General features: G+C 45.2%; 1 protein-coding gene across 4 annotated transcripts in view; it reads right to left on the bottom strand.

The window, feature by feature from the left end:
• The window catches only part of Fry (FRY microtubule binding protein), a 403,165-nt gene that overhangs the window by 58,369 nt on the left and 322,436 nt on the right, over positions 1–22,360 (bottom strand). For all 4 annotated transcript variants that reach the window (XM_052754591.1, XM_052754592.1, XM_052754590.1 and 1 more), the window contains 11 exons: positions 22,060–22,163; positions 21,053–21,238; positions 19,650–19,848; positions 16,672–16,793; positions 14,559–14,746; positions 13,479–13,573; positions 10,503–11,110; positions 9,439–9,536; positions 8,540–8,710; positions 2,714–2,854; positions 44–223 (listed from right to left, as the gene is read on the bottom strand). In XM_052754591.1, the coding sequence (XP_052610551.1) occupies positions 44–223; positions 2,714–2,854; positions 8,540–8,710; positions 9,439–9,536; positions 10,503–11,110; positions 13,479–13,573; positions 14,559–14,746; positions 16,672–16,793; positions 19,650–19,848; positions 21,053–21,238; positions 22,060–22,163 (2,092 nt within the window). The remainder of the gene's footprint in view (positions 1–43; positions 224–2,713; positions 2,855–8,539; positions 8,711–9,438; positions 9,537–10,502; positions 11,111–13,478; positions 13,574–14,558; positions 14,747–16,671; positions 16,794–19,649; positions 19,849–21,052; positions 21,239–22,059; positions 22,164–22,360) is intronic.

Raw genomic sequence — 22,360 nt, 5'->3', positions numbered from 1 at the left:
ACTCAGGCTACAGTTCACTGAAAGAGCCACAGTAGGTCAGCACCTCTGAGATGTCGAAGTGGAAGTCCAGAGTCTTGCCCGGCAGCTCCTTGGAGGCACTGGTCCACACCCGGTGGAGCTCTATCTTGGAGAGGTCACTGTGTTGGTACGAAGGCAGCACCAGACTGGCCGATCGAGAAACGACCAGCTTCAAGATATTCAACGCTTCCCTCCAGTGAATGCTCTGTTGGCGATAAACATCCAAGGGTTAGACGTCAGTCCGCGTTTTTGAGGGACAGCGCTCACTACCAAACCATCTCCTGACTGGTCAGAATTCCCTGACTTAACACACAGTCTGTAGTGAGGAAAAGACTAATGACTGACAAAGAGCATTTACGAGAGAAGCGAACCACATTGTGGGGATACGCAAGTAACCAGATCCGCCGTGGCCATATTCACGTCACAGAGCTAAAGACCACAGGGCATTAGTTTTGCTAAGGAGCCATCTTAAGTTGTCAAAAGATAAAAGCTTCACGTCCATGTTAGACTATTGATCATTTACAGGCAGATTTCCCGGACCGCCAGGGTCCTGTCTCCTTGGTCCTACTGTTTCTCTGGGTGTCCTGATCTCATTCCTCTTCATATCACATCCTGCTCATCAACTGATGCAGGGATAGGGTGCCCTTCCCACCTCTCCCCGCACCCCTCCCTTCCAATAATCTGGTCCCTGTTTACTTCCCAGGCTTGTAACTCAGCCGGTCTTGCTTAGACCATTTCAATAATTCTTTCAAAAAGGTGTATTTATAGTTTTTGTGTGTGTATGTGTGTTAGTGTGTTTGTGCATGTGCCTGTGTTACTTTGAAGGCCAGAAAAGGACAGTGGATTCGCCTGGAAATGGGGTTACAGGCAGTTTTGAGCTACCGTGTAGGTGATGGGAACTGAAATTTTGGTCCTCTGAAAGATCAGCCAGTACTCTTAACCCCTGAGCCATCTCTCCAGTCCCTAGAGTGAGCCTCTTAATACCCTAAGGAAATAGGCCATGTGCCATGGGTGCTCCTGTTAGCTAACTTGTGATTGAACACACACTGAGGACACATCTCCCCTGTGAGTGCTAACCCGTGACTGAACACACACTGAGTAGACAGTTCTCCTGTGAGTGCTAACCCGTGACTGAACACACACTGAGTACACATCTCGCCTGTGAGTGCTAACCCGTGACTGAACACACACTGAGTACACATCTCCCCTGTGAGTGCTAACCCGTGACTGAACACACACTGAGCACACAATTCTCATTAGCCCTTGAAAAATGAATGGGAGGAAAAGAAAACTCTGGAAATTAAATTTAACATTAAATAATTTCTGGAAAACAGTGTCTAAAATTTACACCCTACACCTTTGTCAATGTAATTAACCAGAGAAAAATCCAGGGTTTGCCCTTGAAATCTGGGACGCACCAAGTGCACCCCCAAGAAGAAAGGATTATGAAGCCAAGGACTGCAGAGAAGCAGATTCCTCTGCTGTTGAGTGTGGCTGAGGGCTGACCCACAGAGGAACATGGACTCCCTTCTGTCTGTGGTTGCACGTAACAGATTAGCTACCAGGCTCCAGAAATCGCTTTGTTTTCCTGATGTAGTCTCAGAACAGGGCTTTATGAGGCGGTCTGTGGGTCTCTGCTGACGTGCTCTGCTGGGCAGGTTGCTGGGCCAGGGAAACAAAGGCAATACCCCGGAGCCCCGGAGCCCCGGAGCCAGGTCTAAGTGCGACCTCCAAGTCTACTAGCTGACATCTTGGCCCTGACCCTTGTTGGTTTGTGTGTGTGTATAAATTTTAATTAATTAATTAATTTTTTTTTTTTTTTGGTTTTTCGAGACAGGGTTTCTCTGTGTAGCTTTGTACCTTTCCTGGAACTCACTCTGTAGACCAGGCTGGCCTCGAACTCACAGAGATCCGCCTGGCTCTGCCTCCCGAGTGCTGGGATTAAAGGCATGCACCACCACCGCCTGGCATAAATTTTAATTTTAATTAATTAGTTTATTGGGACAGGGTCTGGGTTGTCCTGGAACTCATTATGTAGATCAGGCTATCCTCTAACTCACAGATATCCACCTGCCTCTGCCTCTGCCTCCTGAGTGTTGGGATTAAAGGTGTGTGCCACCATGTCTGGGCTGTTTTCATTTTTATTAATATGTTTAGGGACTGCTTGTTATAGAAATATTACAATATTACAGAAACAGAGGCAGACATAACAAACTTTTATGTTCTTATCATTTATTCACATTTTGTCATTTTTCTTCATTGATCCCTCTAGTTTTTTTTGGTTGGTTGTTGGGTTAAGTTTCTAAATTCCAAAGTAAAGATCTGGCCTGGAACTGTACGTGCACACACCTTCTTTCTCCCTTCTCCATCTTTGAAATAAGACACCAGCACAGGCCCTTCCCCCCAACTTCCCAGCCAGGGATGTGCTTGGAACACTCAGCCTGTGTGCCAATGAGGCAGCTATGTCCCTGAAGCAAGGAATGTGTTAAGGTCTCTTTCTGTCCTTCTCCTACAAACGCCACTCAGGGTGTGACCAACTAGCGCGCTTGCCTGTCTGCGACATGTCATGGATATAGAGGAATGAATGTGGGGCTGGATGCCAGATGGCCTTACACCCGAGGGCAAGCCACAGGTAAGCCTCTTCGGTGTCTCCTGGATACCTCTGACGAGTGAGTGAGTCTGTCCAAACACTCACCTGCACATATTTTTCAATGGTCTTCAGGACTTCCACGTTGAACTGCTTGACAGGAACAATGGAAAGGTCCATGTAACTGAGCAGACTGTAGATGACCTGGAGGAGCGGTTGCTGCATGCTGGGGAGGCCTTTCTCCAGCAACTGCAGGAGGCAAAGTGCAGCCAGTCAGTTGGTCCCTCTGTCCCTCTTCCCCAGAGAAGTACCAGGCTTTCCCACAACCCTATCATTGCAGCATGCTTATGGGGGCAAACAAAACCCTATTTTTTGTTTGTTTGGAAGAGGCCTCACTATTCTGCACTGGCTGGCCTCAAACTCACAGACATCCTCCTGTCTCTGCCTCTCAAGTGCTGGGATTACAGGCGTGCTCAACCACTCCAGGCTAAAAGCCTAATTAATGAGTAAAAAGTAGTGAAGGCAATTCAAGAGCTCCGAAATCGTAAGCATAAAGTTTAAATAGTGAAAGAACAGAAAATAAACCTTGATGGGAAAACTATGGGACACTATCAAAATTACAAATTTAAAGATATAATTTACCAAATTGGCAAAGGTTAGAAATTGAGAGTATTCACTGTTGGTTAATGAGTATTAATTTTAATGTTGGGCATGAATATTTCACATATCATTAGAGATGTCAATTGGATAATTTAGCAATGGAGATCAAGAAAGCTAAAGAGGTCTACAACTCCTTTGTGTGTTTTGATTTTTGTTTTTGAGACACTGTTTCACTGTGTAGTCCAGGTTAGACCCAAACTTTCCATAAACAGGTGAGAGCACTGATACACAGGTGAACACCACCATGCCTATTCAAAGTTCAAAGCTTTGGAAACGAGAACCATACTTCCAGGAACATACCCCAAACCAGAAATAAACACTTTGAACACGTATAATTTTGCCATGGCTTTTGCTATATGGTTAAAAATATCATACGTGAAACAAAAGAAGGCTCTAATGAGGGATGATTCAATTGACAGAATAGTTTTTTTTTGTTTTGTTTTGAGACAGGATCCCACCATCTAACTCTGGCTGGTTGGAACTTGCTATGTTGATCAGGTTGGCCTCAAACTCACTTTGGATTTCCAAGTTCTGGGATTAAAGCTGTGTGATACCACACTCACTTTACAATGGCATTTTAAACATGGTAGATAATATTAAGTAGAAGACAACACACACACACAATTATCTATATAACAGATAATGCTAAAACAATGTTAAGAGCACTTCTGTACAAATAATACCATTTTTTAAAAAAGCTTTATTTATTTATTTAATGTGCACTGGTGTTCTGCCTGCGTGTATGTCTGTGTGAGGGTGTCAGATCCCCTGGAACTGGAGTTATAGACAGTTGTGAGCTGCCATGTGGGTGCTGGGAACTGAACCTGGGTCCTCTGGAAGAGCAGCCAGTGCTCTTAACTGCTGAGCTATCTCTCCAGCCCCCAAATAATATAATTTTAATATCATTTTTCTAAAACAATCTTCTTCCAAATTTTGTGTTTGCATACTGCCTTTATAGCAGAAAAAGAAATTGATATTATCCAAAGGAAAACTAAAATAATGAGAAACTAAGTATGATAGGCATCATGATAGAAGTTCATTGTTCTAGCCAGAGAGACGGCTTAGAGGACAAGAGCAAAGGCTATCCTTGTAGAAGGTCTGAGTTCAGCTCCAACCCACACAGGGGCTTGCAGCCACCCGTAGCTCCAGACTCAAGGGATTTGCTGCCATCTCTTGAAACAAGTTATTTCCATATTTATTTATTTTATTTTTATTTATTTATTTATTTTGGTTTTTTCGAGACAGGGTTTCTCTGTGTAGCTTTGCGCCTTTTCCTGGAACTCACTTGGTAGCCCAGGCTGCCATATTTATTTTTATGTATGGGTGTGTTTGCCTGAGTGTAAGTCTATATACCACATGCATGCGGTGCCTGCAGAGGCCAGGAAAGAGTGTCGGATCACTTGGAACTGGAGTTAGGTTATGAGCAGCCATCTAGGTGCTGAGAATCAAACTTTGACCCTGAGCACCCCTCCATTCTCCATAAAGCTTAAAAAAATTGTGTGTATGAGTGTATGAGTGTGCCCATGTTGAATTTATGTGCATATATATAGGTGCTATGAAGCTAAAAGATAATATCAAGGGCTGGAGGGTGGGCTCAGCAGCTAGAAGTACTGACTGCTCTTCCAGAGGACCTGGGTCCAGTCCCCAGCACCTACATGGTGGCTCACAACTGTCCTTATCTGTAATTTCAGAGCATCTTATGGCCTCTGCAGGTACTTCATACAAAGGGTGCACTTACATACACGCAGGCAAAATACCTTTAACACATAAAAATGAAAAAGAATAATTTTAAAAAGCTTTTTTTAAAAAAAGTTCACTGTTTGCTGGTTGATGGTGGTTCATGCCTTTAATTCCAGCACTCTGGAGGCAGATGGCGGATCTCTGTGAGTTCGAGGCCAGCCTGGTCCACAAAGCAAGTTCCAAGATAGCCAGAGCTGTTACACAGAGAAACCCTGTCTTGAAACCCCCCTCCCCCGCCAAAATATCACTGTTCAAATTCATTTCAAAGAGCTGACAGGAACGATTCAAATAGATGTTGAACTCCCACATCAAATGACTGGGCAGGTCACATACAAGGAAGCAGAGAGCTGAACAAACCTATTGTACAGGAAAATGACTATGTCGACTAGAAAGGAAACAGACAAACAAAACAAGGACACACACCAAGAAAACAGTGTGAAAGTGTAAGCAGAACAGAACGTGAAAGGACAAACGGAATAGCGAAACTTAGTTGGGACCTGGGAAAACAAGTGTACTGACACACCGTTTGCAGTAATGTAAACTAGAAAAACCTTCGTAAAGACCAATGTGGAAGAACTAAGTAACAACCACATGTCCTCATCCTTAGATGATGGACTTCTACTTTAGGAAATGGGATCATATGATACAATTTTGTAAAATTATTTTTTTATTTTTTTCCAGACAGGGTTTCTCTGTGTAGCCCTGGCTATCCTGGAACTCACTCTGTAGATCAGGTTGGCCTCGAACTCACAGAGATCCACCTGCTTCTGCCTCCCAGTTGCTGGGATTAAAGGGGTGTGCCACTACCACCTGGTTATTTATTTATTTATTTATTTATTTATTTATTTATTTATTTATTAATACAAAGCGACCATCCGGGACTGGAGGGAGCTCGTGGTTAAGAACGCACACTGCTCTTGCAGAGGGACCAGAGTCTGTTTCCTAGAACCCGTGTTAGACAGCTCACCACACCTGCAACTCCAGCTCCGGGTTTCCAATGCCTTTTCTGACCTCTGTAGGTACTATACTCACCTGCACCCCATCATAATTAAAAAAAAAAAATCTTGGTAAAAAGTCAACGACTACTTGACACGTTACCAAATATCACTTGATAGTGTATAATGTGCTAACAGGGCCGTTTGCAACATAAACAAACCATACACACGTAAGCATCAAAATACAAAAGACTCACACTCATGTGTAAGGCAGCGCACCAAGTAAAATACTGAGCAAGCAGAGCAGGTTCAGAGGGGCCTGAGCACAGCCACACGGGTCTGTGTGTACACATGGCCAAGACCTGGACGAGCGAGCGAGAGAAGCTGAACAGAAGTCAATAACTCCATAGGGCAGGAAACCAGTGTGTTGTGGGCTACTGGAATCACACGGTGACCCTCCAGACTGTCAATGAAGTTTATCTTGAAGCAGGGGGCAGAGCCAGCAACCAGCTGACTGAAATTAGTCAGAGACAAGCCAGCAATTTGGACAGAGAAGACACACAGGAAGAAAAGGGAGGGGACTAGAGTTTGGGCTTCCTTTTGGTTCTGGGATGAGGGAAGAGACGCATCCCTTGTGGTGTCTCCGGCTGAAAAGCAGGTCAGCCGGTTGCTTCTCGGCTTCTAGCAGGTTTTCACCCCCACATCTGACTTCCGAGTCTTTGTTGGTAAATAGAACGATACTTAATTTAAGCCTACATGTGGTGATGGTGGCTGAGTGGCTGGTGGCGTGTTGACTGTGGGGCCGAGGGGCCGCAGACGATAATTATAATACCAGTAGATTTATGGGCAGCTGGTGAGCGGACACAAAAACATCACCAGTGAGTTCATAATAGCACGTTTTGCTGACAGTTTTGAGATAAGGGCTGAGCAGAATAAATTATGCATCTATTAAATTGTTTTTCGGATTTATTTTTTATGTGTGAATGTTTTGCATGTATGTATGTATATGCATATTATATTACATGTCTGGTACACATGAGGTCAGAAGAGGGTATCAGATCCCCTGGAACTGGGGTTACAGACAGGTGTGAGCTGCCACGTGGGTGCTGGGAATTGAACCTGGGTCCTCTGCAAGAGCAGCCTGTGCTACTAACCACGGAGGCATCTCTCCAGCTCCAGATTTTTTTTCCCTTTGGAAGACAGAATACTATTCCACTGTATGTACACACCACATCCAATTTGTACTTTGAAAACCTCTATGGTGAATGTTCTAGACAAAGTCTCCTGTGTGGTCATCTCACTCATTATCTCTTAGGACTGGAGTGGCATGTCCTCTGCTTTTGTAGCAGGGTGTTTTTATTGGTTCTTCTCGTACTTTCTGGGTGCTGAGGGAAGGGTGTCTTTCCTTGCAGGGAAAGATACGACCATGGGATTATCAGAAGCAATGAGGGCACTTGATCGAGTGTTGAATTAGCCAATGAACTCTTGGCTGTTGACAGTCTGGCATGGTCCATACACCACTCATCCATATTGTAAGTCAAAACCTTGTTGGATCAATGATAAGTGTCAGATGGGTGGGGCACCCTCTGTTAGGTTGATACTTTTGGTCTTATAGAGTCCTTGAAAAAAAAAAAACGATGTTTCAAGCGACCTGGAACTAGATAATTACATCAAGAATAATTACGGAAGGCTGTTCTCTTTTCTTTGGGGACAACCTTAACAAGAGTTGGGAAGAGCATATCTCAGAAGGAAAAGAAACATTGAAAAGGCTGGAGGAAGTTCACTGTTATCAGTCTTTTGCTCAGAGAACGACCTGTGTATCAAATACTGGAGGTGCTCTCCATGCCCTCTGTTGCCCGGTGAAACACTATGAATGTCTTACATCCATGTTACCGAAGTCAGAGTAGGGCTCGAGAGGGATGTGCTAGAAACACATTTGTATGGCATGTTTCTGGTTTCACAGACAAATAGGCAATGATAAAGACTTTATTTTAAGATTATACTTTGTTAATTAGTTTAGAACAATCCACGATGAACACATCTAGCCATGTAGTAACTCCTTGGTAAGATCTGAACCCCACCTCTACCCCCTCCACCTCTCAAGTGCTGCGATTAAAGATGTGCACTGCCGCTGGGGGGTGGTGGCGCACGCCTTTAATCCCAGCACTCGGGAGGCAGAGCCAGGCGGATCTCTGTGAGTTCGAGGCCAGCCTGGGCTACCAAGTGAGTTCCAGGAAAGGCGCAAAGCTACACAGAGAAACCCTGTCTCGAAAAACCAAAAAAAAAAAAAAAGGATGTGCACTGCCATGCCAAGTTAGGATCAAGTTTATCTCAGCCATACTCTGATGAGTATAAGCAGAGTGAGTAGGGGGTAAACTTTGGAGGCAACTGGATCTAGAGCTAGTTACCTTTAAGTTAGAGCTCATCAGTTAACTGAGCCAAGCCTCAGCTTCTTACCCAGTCACTGGTATGTTGGGAGGATTTCAAAGGAATCCATTAGCATTTGTGATAACACATGGTAGACAGTCAATGTCAAAGCTCCATAAACATGTGAACCTCGGATGCTGACATCAATGTTATCCTGAGCGTCATCGCTTACCTCTGCCAGGTAGGTGACCATGTTCAAGGTGATGTCGGCGTAGGCCTCATGCAGGTAGCGACAGACCACATTGACCCACGTGGCACAGTCCCTTGTGTAGCTGTGCGTTTTGTAAAGGGTCATGACGTGAGCCAGATTGGAAAGTTTAGGGTTTTTTTCTTCCAAGCAAACCTTTGAAGATAAACGGGCCAATTAGAGCATTCTGATGGACAGGAAGAAATGTTAGTAAATATCCTAAGTCCTAATAGGCTGGAACACAGCCCCATATAATTTTTGGTAGCCACAGAAATACTTTGTTTAGTAATTAGTTGATACACTTCCCCACTTGCTTTGCTTTCTTTAATTGTTATTGTGTGAACATGTACGTGTGTGAGCAGTTGAGTGCCAGGCAGGGCATGTGGGGATCAGAGAACAGCCGGCTCTCTCCTTCCATCATGCGGGTTCTGGAGATGGAGGTGGGCAGGCTTCGTGACAAGCACCTTCTCCTGCTGAGCCAGCTCTCCAGCTCCCACTGGCCTCTCTGTCTGTCTGTTTGTGTCTCTTTCTCTGTCTTTTTTTTTTTTACACCCCACCCCTACCCCCCGAGACATGGTTTATGTGTGTAGTCTGTCCTGGAACTCACTCTGTAGACCAGGCTGAGGTCACAGAAATCCACCTGCCTCTGCCTCCCAAGTGCTGGGATGGGATTAAAGGTACGCACCACCACACCCAGCCTGCTTGCTTTCTTAATAATGAAGGGAAAAAAAAAGCCAGTTTTCAATTTGTCACAGCCACTTAGAGATTTCCATTATGAGTGGTAGCAACTTTCGAGACAACCACTGCCTTCTCCAAACTGGCCATTTCCATTTGGCCCCGGGACTTCCTAATGGATCTGTTGCATATGGAACCCTAATGCATACCTGAGCAATCCTTTCAGCTATATCCTTACAGAACTGATTGGGATTTTCAAAATGCTGGATCAGCTGGGGCAGGAGACACAAGACATTCAGTGGAAATCCTGGAGGAGAGAAGACACAATGGCAATGGCTGAGTACGGGACGTTGTGACTGGTAACAGCGGGAAGGCGTACACAGAGTTTGTTTTGTTCCAAGGTGATTCGAAAATGGTCTTTTTGTTGTTGTTTTTGAGACAGGGTCTCACGTAGACCAGAATGATCTTTAACATGAGCAAGGATGACCTTGAATTTCTGACCCTCCTGCCTCCATTTCTTGAGTTCTGGGATTATAGGGATGTCCCACCACACCTGGTTGTGTGTGGTGCTGGGGATTGAGTCTACAGCTTTGTATAAGCCAGGCACACGCTTTATCCACTGAGCTACGTCACCAGCCCCCAAGGAGCTTTGGGAAGGAGGGTAAGTATGATCAGCTAAAGGAAAAAAAAATGATAAAAATGACATCAGTTACAAAGAGGCCACTGAACTTACACTTGCGATTTCAACAGAGTAGTCACCTGTTTGTGGCAACGGTGACTCGTACAGATTTTATTGACTGAACTGAACTGAAGTACTAGTTTAAGATGGTTTAAGTATAAAAATGTAAGCTGGATGTGGTGGCGCACACCTTTAATCCCAGCACTTGGGAGGCTGAGGCAGACAGATCTTTGTAAGTTCAAGGCCAGCCTGGTCTACATAGTGAATTCTAGGCAAGAAAACAAAGAAAGGCAACCCCCACACACTCCTGCAAAACCAAACCAAACCAAACAAATCCCAAAAGATTTGGGAATTAGGAAAGAAATGTACAAGAGCAAGGACTAAGTTGACAGTCTTTGCAATTTGACCTAGAAATCATTCATATCCATATGTATATGTGTATACACACACAAATATATCTATATAAATTGCTGCCCCTTTTATTCGATCGCCAGTGTCTAATACTGTAGATACAGACACATAGTATAATCTTATTTCTCTAAGGCTGAATGCAGCCACCATCAGGGCTACAAGGATGCGTGATGCTGGCCTTACCGATGGCTTGCGACGAGTCCACCATGGGCACTTTGGACACTGACGTCAGCAAGCTGAAAAGGTGCAGGGTCAGGTCTGTGGTGGTGAGAGAGGTGAAGCCCTTCAGGAGCAGCTGCTGTAACCCCGAGAAGTCAGCCCACTGGAGCTGCCCTTGGAGTTTCTCCAGCTTTTCTCGGTTCTCGGCTTTATCCAGTGGCATATGGGCCAGCAGTCGGTTCAAGAGCCTCAAGGCCATGAGGTATTCAAACTCAAAGTCAGACTCCATCAGGGCCACCGTGACCCAGAAGATGGTGGCCAGCAGGTTGGTGGGATGGTTTACGTGGGACGGGTCTGTGAGACTGTCCTTCAGGGAGGAATTGCTTCTGGTTTTTGAGGAAAGACCTTGTTGGGTACAAGCTTGGATTCTGTCCAGCGTGGCGCTTCGAGGCGGGTCAGAGGATCGGTCAACCACACCAAACTTCTTGGGCACCGAGAAGCTCCTTTGGTGCCGGCTCCGCTCTGCAGTTGTGGTATTGCCGCTGGGAGTCCCGGGGTTGACGTTCAGCTGACCAGTGCTCTTCCTGCTCGCGGTCAGTTTGCTGCTGGAGTTCAGATCTGGTGACGAAGAACTGGGTATAAACAGAGGTGAAGTCAGCAGAGAGCCAGCATGCGCCACTGAAGAGCTGGTGCTTTTGTCTTCTGAGAAACAGCCAAGCAGGACCACTCCTCAGAGAACACCGCTTAGTCTACGACCATAGCACCCTGAACACGCCTCGGTAGCTAAGCAGGGCCAGAGCTGGCTAGAACTTGGATGGGGGACTTTCTACTTATGTGTCTTTTATTCTTAACTCAAAGCTATGAAAAATAAACCTTAGCAAGAACAATCTCCAAAAACCAAAAAATAATACTAACTTTCATTTATTGAAAGTCTAAAACCCCAGCAATTTAGTGACCTTTCATTTGTATCCTATTTGAATTTGGATGGGAATAACCATAAAATAAAATATACCAACAAGTACAAAGTTTATCTCCTTTTAACTTAGAACAGAAAGTTATCAAGAAGGAAAAAGGTAAGTGCACAGGGCAAAGGAAATGCTTTTGCACTTATCAAATTTGATTGTTTCCCCTTCTGAGACAGGGTCTCACTATGCAGCCCTGGCTGACTCAGAACTCACTATGTTGACCAGGCTGGCCTTGAACTTAGAGAGAACTGTCTTTTAACTCTATTCATACCGAAAGGGTCAAACTCTTTGTCAGCCTTCCTTCCTTCCTCCTCTCCCACTCCCTCTCTCATAGAGTCTGGCTATGCATCCTGGCTGGCCTCAGACTCATAATTCTCTTATGGCCTCAGCCTCAGTGCTAGGATTACAGGTATGAGCCTCCATACTCAGCTTTACCTATTACACCTTTACAGATTGAGAGATATGGGTTCAAACGATTTATGATTGCAGTGTTAGTGATCACATCAAAGGTATAAAAAATGTTCAAGTTATAAAATAATAAAATATTAGCCAGGTGGTGCTGCTGCACGTCTCTAATTCCAGCACTCAGGAGGCAGAGGCAGGCAGATCTCTGTGAGTTTGAGGCCAGCCTGGTCCACAGAGTGAGTTCTAGGACAGACAGAACTACACAGAGAAATAAATAAAATAATGTCTATGGGGTTAGACAGATTGCTCAGTGGTTAAGGGCACTGACTGGCTGCCTTTGCAGCAGACCTGAATTTGATCCCTAGCATCCAGATGGCAGCTCACCTGTAACTCCAGCTCCAGGGGATTCAACTTCTCTAGCCTCTTCCAGGATCAGTACTCACAAGCACATACCCCCACCACACACATACTTAAAATAATAAAATTAATCTTAAATAAAGTAAGGTTCAAAAGGATGAAAGGTAAATTTACTGACTTAGTTTCAAGAACAAGTTTAACCACAGAATCATGGGATCACAAATAATTTGAAATGAGTTAGTAAACAAGAATATAGCCATACTCTAAAGGCTATTAAAGTATTTACTTACTTAAGCCGGCTTCCATTCTAGCTGCTTTTATAGGTGTAGTTTGGATGAACTCTACATATTCATTTAGTTTCTGCTTCCCAATGTAATAAATAGACCATTATTATGTATTATTTAAAAATGTTTGAGGATTTAGGTGCTAAAAAGAAGGCTCAGCAGTTAAGAGCATGTATTGCTCTTACAGAACACATCTGAGTTTGGTTCCTAGCACCCATTTTGGACAGCTCATAACTGTTCCTAACTCTATTTCCAGGAGATCGGATATGCTCTTCTGGCCTACACACACACACACACACACTTAAAAAAATCACACTTAGAGACATACGCCTTTCCCCCTCCACTCAGGAGGCAGAGGCAGGCAGATCTCTGTGAATGAGTCAGCCTGCTCTACAGAGTGAATCCCAGACTAGCCCACAGTGTCTTCTTCTCTTAAAAATTATTTTTATTTTATATGTATGAGAGTTTTGCTTGCATGTATGTATTGTACTGCATGCATTCCTGGTGCCTGCAGAGGCTAGACCTGTGTGTTATGATCCTCTAGAAATGGAGTTACAGGTGATCATGAGCACTCCCATGGTGGTGCTGAGACCAAGTTTAAAAAAAAAAAAAATATATATATATATATATATATATATATATATATATATATATATATATAATGAAAACATATGTATATTGCAATGCCCTCCTGCCTTTTTTAAATTTAAGGAAATAATACAGGGCTGGAAAGATGGCTCAGTGGTTAAGAATACTTATTGCCCTTGCAGAGATCGGGGTTCGGTTCCCAATACCTACATGGTGGCTCACAACCACCTGTAACTCCCAGGCACTCAGGTGGTGCACATTTATACACATAAAAAAAATATTCCTAATAAAAGAAGATACCAAATATACCCTTTAGGTCCTAAGTAGATTTCAAAACCTACATCTATTCTTTGTACTCTGGCCACCATGCGGCACAATAAATTTTGTACCCAGATTCTCACCGAGATAACACTGTGAAGAGGTCACTGTTCTTCAGGCAGTCGGACAAGTTGTCAACGGCGGCTTCCAAGGTCAGGAGCGCTTCCATCACATATCCCTGCAAAGCACACAGAGCCCACTCGGAGCTGCTAACCTCCTGAGGGTGAGTTTGCCTAGCACAAACTCTCTTCCAACCACGACAGGACTTCTGAACTCTAGACAATCATGATGGCATTCATTTACAAAGTCTAAGATCCCGTTATAAGGCTCGCTTGGGAAACCCCACAGCATAGAGGTTAGCAGAGAGCCATCAGGATTTACTTCCCCAAGTCTGACAGCTTTAGGAGGGTTAAAAACACAACAGAGCAGCAGGGGCGGGGTGGGGCGGGGTGGGGTGGTGAGAAGTCCCCTGCTGAGGGGAAGGGCAGGCTACTGAAATGTAGGGGTGACAATGTGTGGAAGCCATGGGCAAGGTGAGGTGTGGGGAGAACCGTGCCTCTGTGATATTTTACTCGAACTTCTGCTGGATGGAAGGGAGAGAGACAGAGTGTGTTTCACAGGGGAAAGGGGGGCTGGCCTTAGTCTCACAGTCACTCAGTGGCCCCAAGGCTCTGAGCTCTACCTATGGGGTCTCTCCAGCAGTGAGTCTCTCTCCATCCTGTTTCCAGATCTCCTTACAGCCCTGGGAGTCATCCGCACCGGGAAGGGCAGAAGTTGGCCCACATACAGTGGGGATCCCTGCTCCGGCTCTGGCTGGACATACTGAGTATAATTAAGTCCTCAGCAGAGGACAGAAAGACCCAAAACAACACAAAAGTACCCCAAATAATACAAACTAACCCACCACCACCTGCCACATAAAACCACCAAACAGACAGACACGAGGAGCCATCAAGAGATTTTCGTATGTTCATGTCACCCAATGTGGTCCTGTCTGTGGAGTCTGCAGAACAATCCCCTGGAGTGACTTGGAAATAACAAGGGCTAACTTCTAAAATCTGTTTTTATGTGTGGTTCTGAGGGTTAAAGCCAGCCAGCTTCTATGGACTCCAGCAGAGTGCTATGCCATGGAGGGGTACTCACGTGGTCCCTCCCTCCCATACCTGAATCTCGTCACCGTGCTCTCCGATCACCTCCACCAATCTCGACAGGAGGTCAGACAACGCATGCGCTGACAGGGGTTGTTTGAGGGCCCGGAAGATCTGGAAGGATCGGCCTGCGTAGTGCCTGGATGAGCTCGCCAGGGCTGTCTGCAGGGCGACCTCACTCAAATGCTGCTCCAGATGGAAGCCTACAGCCAGAAGAACAGTGGACGGACAGGTCAGCCTGGGTGCTTCACGCTGGTGAGCTCAAGTCATGAGGAGGGTTAGAACCAGCTAACAGCATCCACCACCCATGCCACACACACACCCCGTGGTGATGCTCACTTTAAAACCAGCCATTTTCAGCTGAGAACAGTGACACAGACCGGGTGACCCTGCCTCAGAAACAAACAAACAGGGTGTGTATCTAGCTTAGGAACAGAGGGTTTGCCTAACATGTGCAAGGCCTTGGGCACTGTGAAACTTAAAAATAAACATAAAGGCCTGGAGGGATGGTTCATCGGCTAAGAGCACTGGCTGCTCTTTCCAGAGGACTTGGGTTCAGTTCCCAGCACCCTCATGGTGGCTCAAAACCACCTGTAACTCCAGCTCCAGGGATATGATGCCCTCTTCTGACCTCCACAGGTACTGCACACACATGGTGCACATAAAATGTCCAGGCAACACAGCCAGCCACATAAAATTTAAAAATAAAGGAAAACAATATATAAACCAACAGACAAGTGAACAATAGAACTTTAAGTCATTTCAAAGCCTAAAACAAACTTAGTATGAATCATGGGACTTGTAGGAAGAGGCAGAGGCTTCGATGCAGGATAATCTTGGTTTTAAATCAGAGGGTTTGTGATTCCATAAGAGCCCCAGTCCTTCTCTTTGACTTGTGAGTAGCGGGCTGTATCTCACAGTGATGTGACAAGAATTAAAGAACACAGTGTCTGGCAAACAACCCATCTGCACAAATGGATTATTTAACACACTTCTTTTCCTTTATCTTCTTCTTCTATAGTTCTTTTTCTTTTTTTCTTTATTTTCATTTTTGGGTGTATGCTGATGTACACGTGTGTACAGGTACACATGCACGCATGTGGAGGTGACATGGTGATGCCAGGTCTTTTCCTCAGTGGCTGTCTCTCTCTTTACTTTTGGAGAAAGTGTCTCTCACGGAACCTGGAGTCTGCGCATTTCAGCTATACTGGTTGGCCAGTGAGCTCTGGAGATCCCCCTGCCCCAGTGCTGGGGTTACAGGTGTGTGCCTGCTGGACATCCAAACTCAGGTCTTCATGCGTTCGCAGCAAGCATACTGACTGGGCTATTTCTTCAGCCCCTGGACTCCTTTTTATAGAATGCTTTCCTTCCTTCCCTCCTGGCCCCCCTTCCTCTTTCCCTCCCTCCCTCCCTCGCTCCTTCCCTCCCTCCCTCCCTCCCTCCCTCCCTCCCTCCCTCCCTTCTGTTGAGAAAGGGTCTCACACTGTAGCTCAGGTTGGCCTGGAACTCACTATGTAGTAGGCTGGCCTTGAACTTGAAACAGTTTTCCTGCCTCAGACTGCCAGGATTATAGGATAAGCTACCAAGCCTGGCTTACTTCTTTTTAAAAAGAGGTTTTGTTAGAAATACATTTTTAAAGTAGAGGAAAGGTAGGGCTGCATCTAACTAGCTCTAAAGACACCCAAGACCTGGTGCCGAAGACTCTGTTCTGTTCTATCAGTATACAGATCCCGAAATGCAGACACTTCAGGGAAGGCAATGAACGTTACCTGACCCTTGTCCTGAAAGCAAGATCTCAGGCAGGAGAAAACCGTCTGACCAGGCGAGAAAGAAAATGCAGTATAAAGCACACGATTACTTGGGGTCATTAAATTGTACGACTGTGGTTCCTCTTTTCAGGGAGACAGACAATAGAAGACCCAATGAAAATAGTAATTTTTAATTTTTTATGGCCCCGGAGGCCTTTTGACATATCTGGATGTCACATGAACATGGACAAAAAGGACTAAGTCTTACTGCTCTTAGCTGCAGTTTGGAAATGTATGGTGTGTCGTACATCACACTTGTGTAGTGAGCGCCACAAGAGAAGACTGCTGTGAGAGGGATTTGGGGAAACAGGACAAAGTACCTGATTTGGAGTCTTTAAATACAGATACAACATGACGTAGGAAATTAGAAAGCTGCTCCGCGCTCTTCGAGTTCTGGTTTTTGGGTGTGATGTCTTCGTGGCACCAAAGTGGACCGAATGCCCTAAAATAAAACAAACCGATGTTAAACACATGACTGTCATTTTGTGTTAAAAGACACACTAGGAGGTTCTAACTCCACAGATAAAATGTATCTTTAAAAATATTTTATTATTTTTAATTATGTTTAGGAATGTGTGTATCTGCATATGGGTATATGTCATAAGTGCAGTGCTCACAGAATCCAGAAGAGGGCATCAGATCTCTGGATATAGAGTTACAGATAGTTGTGAGCCACCTGATACTGGTGATGGGAACTAAACTTGTATGTTCTGGAAGAGCAGCTGGTGCTTTTAATTGCTGAGCCATCTCTCTAGCCCCACATATATATTTTAAACTTTACTAATTAACCCTGATTTGTAGGGATTTGCTTTTGATGTTTTTATCTTGTTTTTTTTTTTTTTTTAATTTTTTCGAGACAGGGTTTCTCTGTGTAGTTTTGGTGCTTGTCCTGGAACTCACTCTGTGGACCAGGCTGGCCTCGAACTCACAGAGATCTGCCTGGCTCTGCCTCCCGAGTGCTGGGATTAAAGGTGTGCGCCACCGCTGCCTGGCTGATGTTATTTTTTTTTAATTAGTTACAATTAATTAATTATTGTGCATGAGTGTGATGTGAGCATGTGGGTGTGCATGAGTGTGATGTGAGCATGTGGGTGTGCATGAGTGTGATGTGAGCATGTGGGTGTGCATGCGTGTGATGTGAGCATGTGGGTGTGCATGCGTGTGATGTGAGCATGTGGAGGTGAGAGGAGAGCCTGCTCTTTCTTTCCACCTTTATGGGGCCCCAGGGATTGAACTCGTGTCGCCAGACTTTCCAGGTAAGTGCTTTTCCTGCTGAGCCGTCTCACCAGCCCTAACGCCATTGTTTTAAATTTACTTACAACAATTAAAATCTCCTAGTTCAGGCCAGCAAGATGCTCATCAGGTAAGGCATGTGCTGCCAAGCCCAAGGATCGGACTGTGATCCCTGGGACCCACATGGTGGGAGGAGAGAACTGATTCTGGCTGGTTGTCCTCTGACCTCCACATGCACACCGCGGCAGGCACTCTCCTCCACCGGGAAATAAATAAGCAAGTGTAAAGTATTCTATTTCAAAAGAATGGTGCATCAGAGAAATGCAAATCAAAACGACTCTGAGATACCACCTTACACCTGTCAGAATGGCCATGATCAAAAACACTAATGACAGTCAATATTGGAAAGGATGTGGAGCAAAGGGAACACTCCTCCTCCACCGTCGGTGGAGATGCAAACTTGTACAACCACTGTGGAAATCAGTATGGCGGTTTCTCAGAAAATTGGGAATAGATCTACCTCAAGACCCAGCCATACCACTCTTGAGCAAATACCCAAGGAACGCTCAGTCATACATACCACAAAGATACACGCTCAACTATGTTCATAGCAGCACTATCTGTCATAGCCAGAACCTGGAAACAACCTAGATGCCCGTCAACCGAAGATCAGATTATGAAAAGGTGGTACATAGCCACAATGGAGTAGTACTGCTCCGCAGAGAAAAACAATGACAGCATGAAATTTGCAGGCAAATGGATGGAACCCTAGGATGACTGTGGCTTATAATAAGTTTTGGTTTTACTCCATTACTGGGCAAGCCTCAAACATTTCACTATTAGGATAAGAACTTATACTGTATCAAGCTGATAATAAATAAATAAATAAATAAATAAATAAATAAATAAATAAATAATAAAAATGGTAAAAGAAAAAAACAAAACAAAACGGGGCCTGGCGTACTGTAGGCACTACGCTCTGTTTGGGGAGTGACATCAGATGTTGAGTTCACCAAGATGAAAGTTTCTTGTTGTTGTTGTTGTTCAGAGTCACATTATGAAGGTGTGAGACACCTCGGGACCAACAGAAAATGACTTCTATTATCTAAACTTGCATTTTAACAGTAAGGATGGGCTGGAGGGGCTGGAGAGATGGCTCAGTGGTTAGAGCACTGGCTGCTCTTCCAGAGGACCTGGGTTCAGTTCCCAGCACCCACATGGTGGCTACCCACATCTGTAGCTCCAGTTCCGGGGCTCCGACACTTTCTTCTGTCTCCACAGGCACTATACAGACACAGTGCACCTACACACATGTGCAGGTAAAATACTCAAATAAATAAAATTTAAAAAAGTTTCTTTTTAAAGAACGGGATGGTGTCAGAGGAGGTAACTGCCAGCATGCGGTACTGTCAGACTCCTAGTGGCAGCAGTCACTGTTAACGGCTGTGAGCTGAGCGTGCATGAGCCCCTGAGAAAGGACGGCCTGACTCCAGATCATCAGTAGACAGGCTTTTACACAACACTGGCCCTCTAGGCACCGGGAATTCTGAAGCCTTAACGATTACCGGGGAGAATCAGAAGACCCGAGAAAACAGGACCATTTGCAGTTAGCCTCGACTCTGACGCCCGACTAAATGGATTCTTTCCCATTGTGCTTCCCATCCTTCTCGGGAATGCTTCTGATTCTGGAGCAGATGAGCAAATGGTCTCCAAGCAGGTGCCCTGGGCGGACTGTGGCGAATGTCCTTGGTCTTCAGAGTGAAGTTCATGGCTAAATTCAGAACTTCCAGAACCTGGCAGCTCTGGAGATGACAGAAGTCGGTCTCACGGTGGGCCGCTACCGTCTGCTGCGTCACCTTGTCGTTACAACCCGAACCTCCCTGCCGATCCGTCATCTGGTCGATGAGGTATGAGAGACCCTCTCACAGCATCTGCCCTCGACTCCAGTCAATGTAAATCAGAAGGAAAGAGGACTTCTTCCGAACACCACGGTAATTTCCCAGCTGTGTGGTTTGAAGGGCTGGCGCTTTTACAAAGCAGCGGCCTGACTCCCCGCCCCCATTACCTGGTGGTCAGAAACTCGATGAGCTTGTTGGCCTTCTCGTCTGTTTCCGCGGCTGTGTCCACATCTTCTACCTCCTGGGTCATCTGTGGGAGGTTCCCGCTGCTGCCGCCTAGACTGATGCTGGAGGATGTGGAACTGGAGCTCAGGCCGGAGTCCGGCACTGGGGACGACTGGTCCTCTCTCAGGAAGTCAAAGCCACCTGGTGGGAGGAGAAGGCAGTGAAGGATGGGCTCGGGTGCCAGCAAGCTTGACGAGGTTTGGAGGCGAGCACACGTGAGTGTGACATTAAAGACACTCGATTTGGGCTATGGTTATGAGTCATCACTTTCCTTTGCTTATGGCCTTGGAGGCACTGCTGTGCACACCCGTGTGTACCCGGGGGCCATGGAGAGATATGCTGTGTTCCACACTGGGGTTTGACTAGATGCTGTGGTAGAAGGGAGGTACATGGGTGTGTTAGGCACATATTAGCCAGGCCAGCAAACAGCCCAACTATAAAAGGTCAATCACCCACTGCACCAGCAGCAGATTAGTCCCAAGTAATGGATAATTTGAACATTTAAAATGACTCCTTTAAAAAACACTAGTTACTCAATGGCTGATGGGTAAGTTATATTTAATGTTTTTGAGTAGATGTGGCTATGAGCTTGGCTAATTTAAGTGTGTATTTAATATGTGTGTGCACATATGTACATATGAACATACAATGTATACACACATATATGTATTTGGTGCTTAAGATTAGACCCAGGGCCTCATGCATGCTAAGTGTGTGTTTTATCATTGATCTATGCTCTAACCATGTATTAGCATATTTTAATATGCTATATGCATGATATTCAAAGAACTGTAATATAAGAAAATATTGTTTTCTTTCACTACATATTTGTTTAACACTGTACATCTCTAGTTATACTGTAGTTTGAAAATGTATACATGTAACCATCTCCCTTTCCTCTGTTTTTGGAATTTGTGTTCCATCAGATTCCAATAAAACACAGACAGTCACTCAGTAAACTGAAAACCCCTTCATGGGAGCAAGGAGGCACAAGAGAGACACCCAGCACACTGGCCATGTCCTGCTCAGGCAGGGGCACAGTCACCTTGTCCCACATCCTCATCCTTCAGTGTTCTAGGCCAGCGCTCTTGACCAATGAGCATTTTATGTCGGTCCCTCAGTAGGAACATACTCACTGGGGGCAGCAGTAAAAAGAATGATGAATTATTTAAAATGCACTTTAAATACTCAACCATGAGAAGGCTTTTTAGAGGCATGTTCACGTGAAACGGTGTTACTTTCTTATGCAGAAAAGTCAGACCTGATAGCACAAGAGGAGTGAGCGTGGGCTCGCTGCCTCCCCCAGTCATCTCCCACTGGTGACACTGTCACATCCACCTCTCACCTGTGTAGAGATACTCTGGCTGGTAGGCTGGCTGCATGGTCAGTGTCTTGGCTTCCCCCATCTCCCGGGTCTGCAGGAGCACAGAGGCAACGGCGTGAAAGTTGCTGTTACAAGAGAGGGCGATGAGGAGGTGAAGGAGCAGCTTTTTGCTGTGCTCGAAGACTTCAGGCCGATAATGGTCCAAACCTGGAACAGAGGGCCCAATCTCTTACATAAACGAACGCTAAAGCTCCTGGAGACTCCGGGGAGATGGAAGACTCCGGGATGCCGGCAGGAATGCACGGTGGGAGAAGCGTTAGTGGTCTCTGGGTTGCCAACATGAAGAAGTTGGGCTTAGGGAAAATAAAAAGCCTTGTGACTGAAATGTTGGCATAAAGTGTTGACAGGAGGCCTTTTCTCGATCTCTCTGTAGTATTTAACGTGGTTCACATTCTTTCTTCTAGATGTGTCCTCTTCCCTGGATCTGTGTTTGTGAGCTCTGCCCTGCTCGGCAGTGCAAGTTGCCTTTGAGTTTGAGACCTTCCATCAGCCACTGAGTGCTGGGATCACAGATGTGTGCCACCACACCAGGCTTAAAGGATCTACATTTTATTTCTCTCTTTCCAACTTAACTGATGTTCTAGATGGTTCCTCTTCCACTTTTTGCCTGTCATGTGGACATCTAAAGCAAGGGGCTTCGCCTGCCACAGTCCCTGTTATGTCTCTCTTTGCTGTGATCAACGTCATGGCTTTCCATTTGTCCCATTGGCTGAGGACCCCCCCTGCCCCTAATAAGCCCAGACTATTTGGGGTGTCTTTACAGATGCATCATGAGTATATTTAGATTACAGACACATCAGTGTTAAGCTATGACTGATCACCCGGAACAATACATATTACAGAGTAGAAAGGTATAATGAAAAAGGAAAGGGCTGATTTCAGAATTGAAGTTAAGCTATGTGCGAGGAAGGACATGTCTACATGTTCATCATCCTGTTGGTTAGCATTCCCCTTAGAGCCCATCTTACCTAAGAAGACAGCGTGAAGTAACAATGGAAGATGAAGAGCCCAGTCTTCTCTCACACTGTGATCCACCACCATCTCAGTCATAAATATCACAGCAATATTGCACCTGACCCACAAAATGGAGAAATGAATGCAGTTTTTATAAAGGATGAAAATACACCAGCAGTTCAAGTCACAATTAAACGCAACTAAGATTCACTGAAAAATTATATAAAGGTACTTATTCAAGAGAGAAATTATTTTAAAAAGATTTATTTAATTTTACTGTGTGTATATGTGAGTGCCTAATTGTGTACCATGCAC

This window comes from Peromyscus californicus, unplaced genomic scaffold (assembly GCF_007827085.1).
Source record: "Peromyscus californicus insignis strain IS unplaced genomic scaffold, ASM782708v3 Scaffold_2__1_contigs__length_46816999, whole genome shotgun sequence".
Taxonomy (NCBI): Eukaryota; Metazoa; Chordata; class Mammalia; order Rodentia; family Cricetidae; genus Peromyscus; species Peromyscus californicus.
The sequence above is the reverse complement of the archived record's forward strand: the minus strand, read 5'-3'. Positions and strand labels throughout refer to the sequence as shown.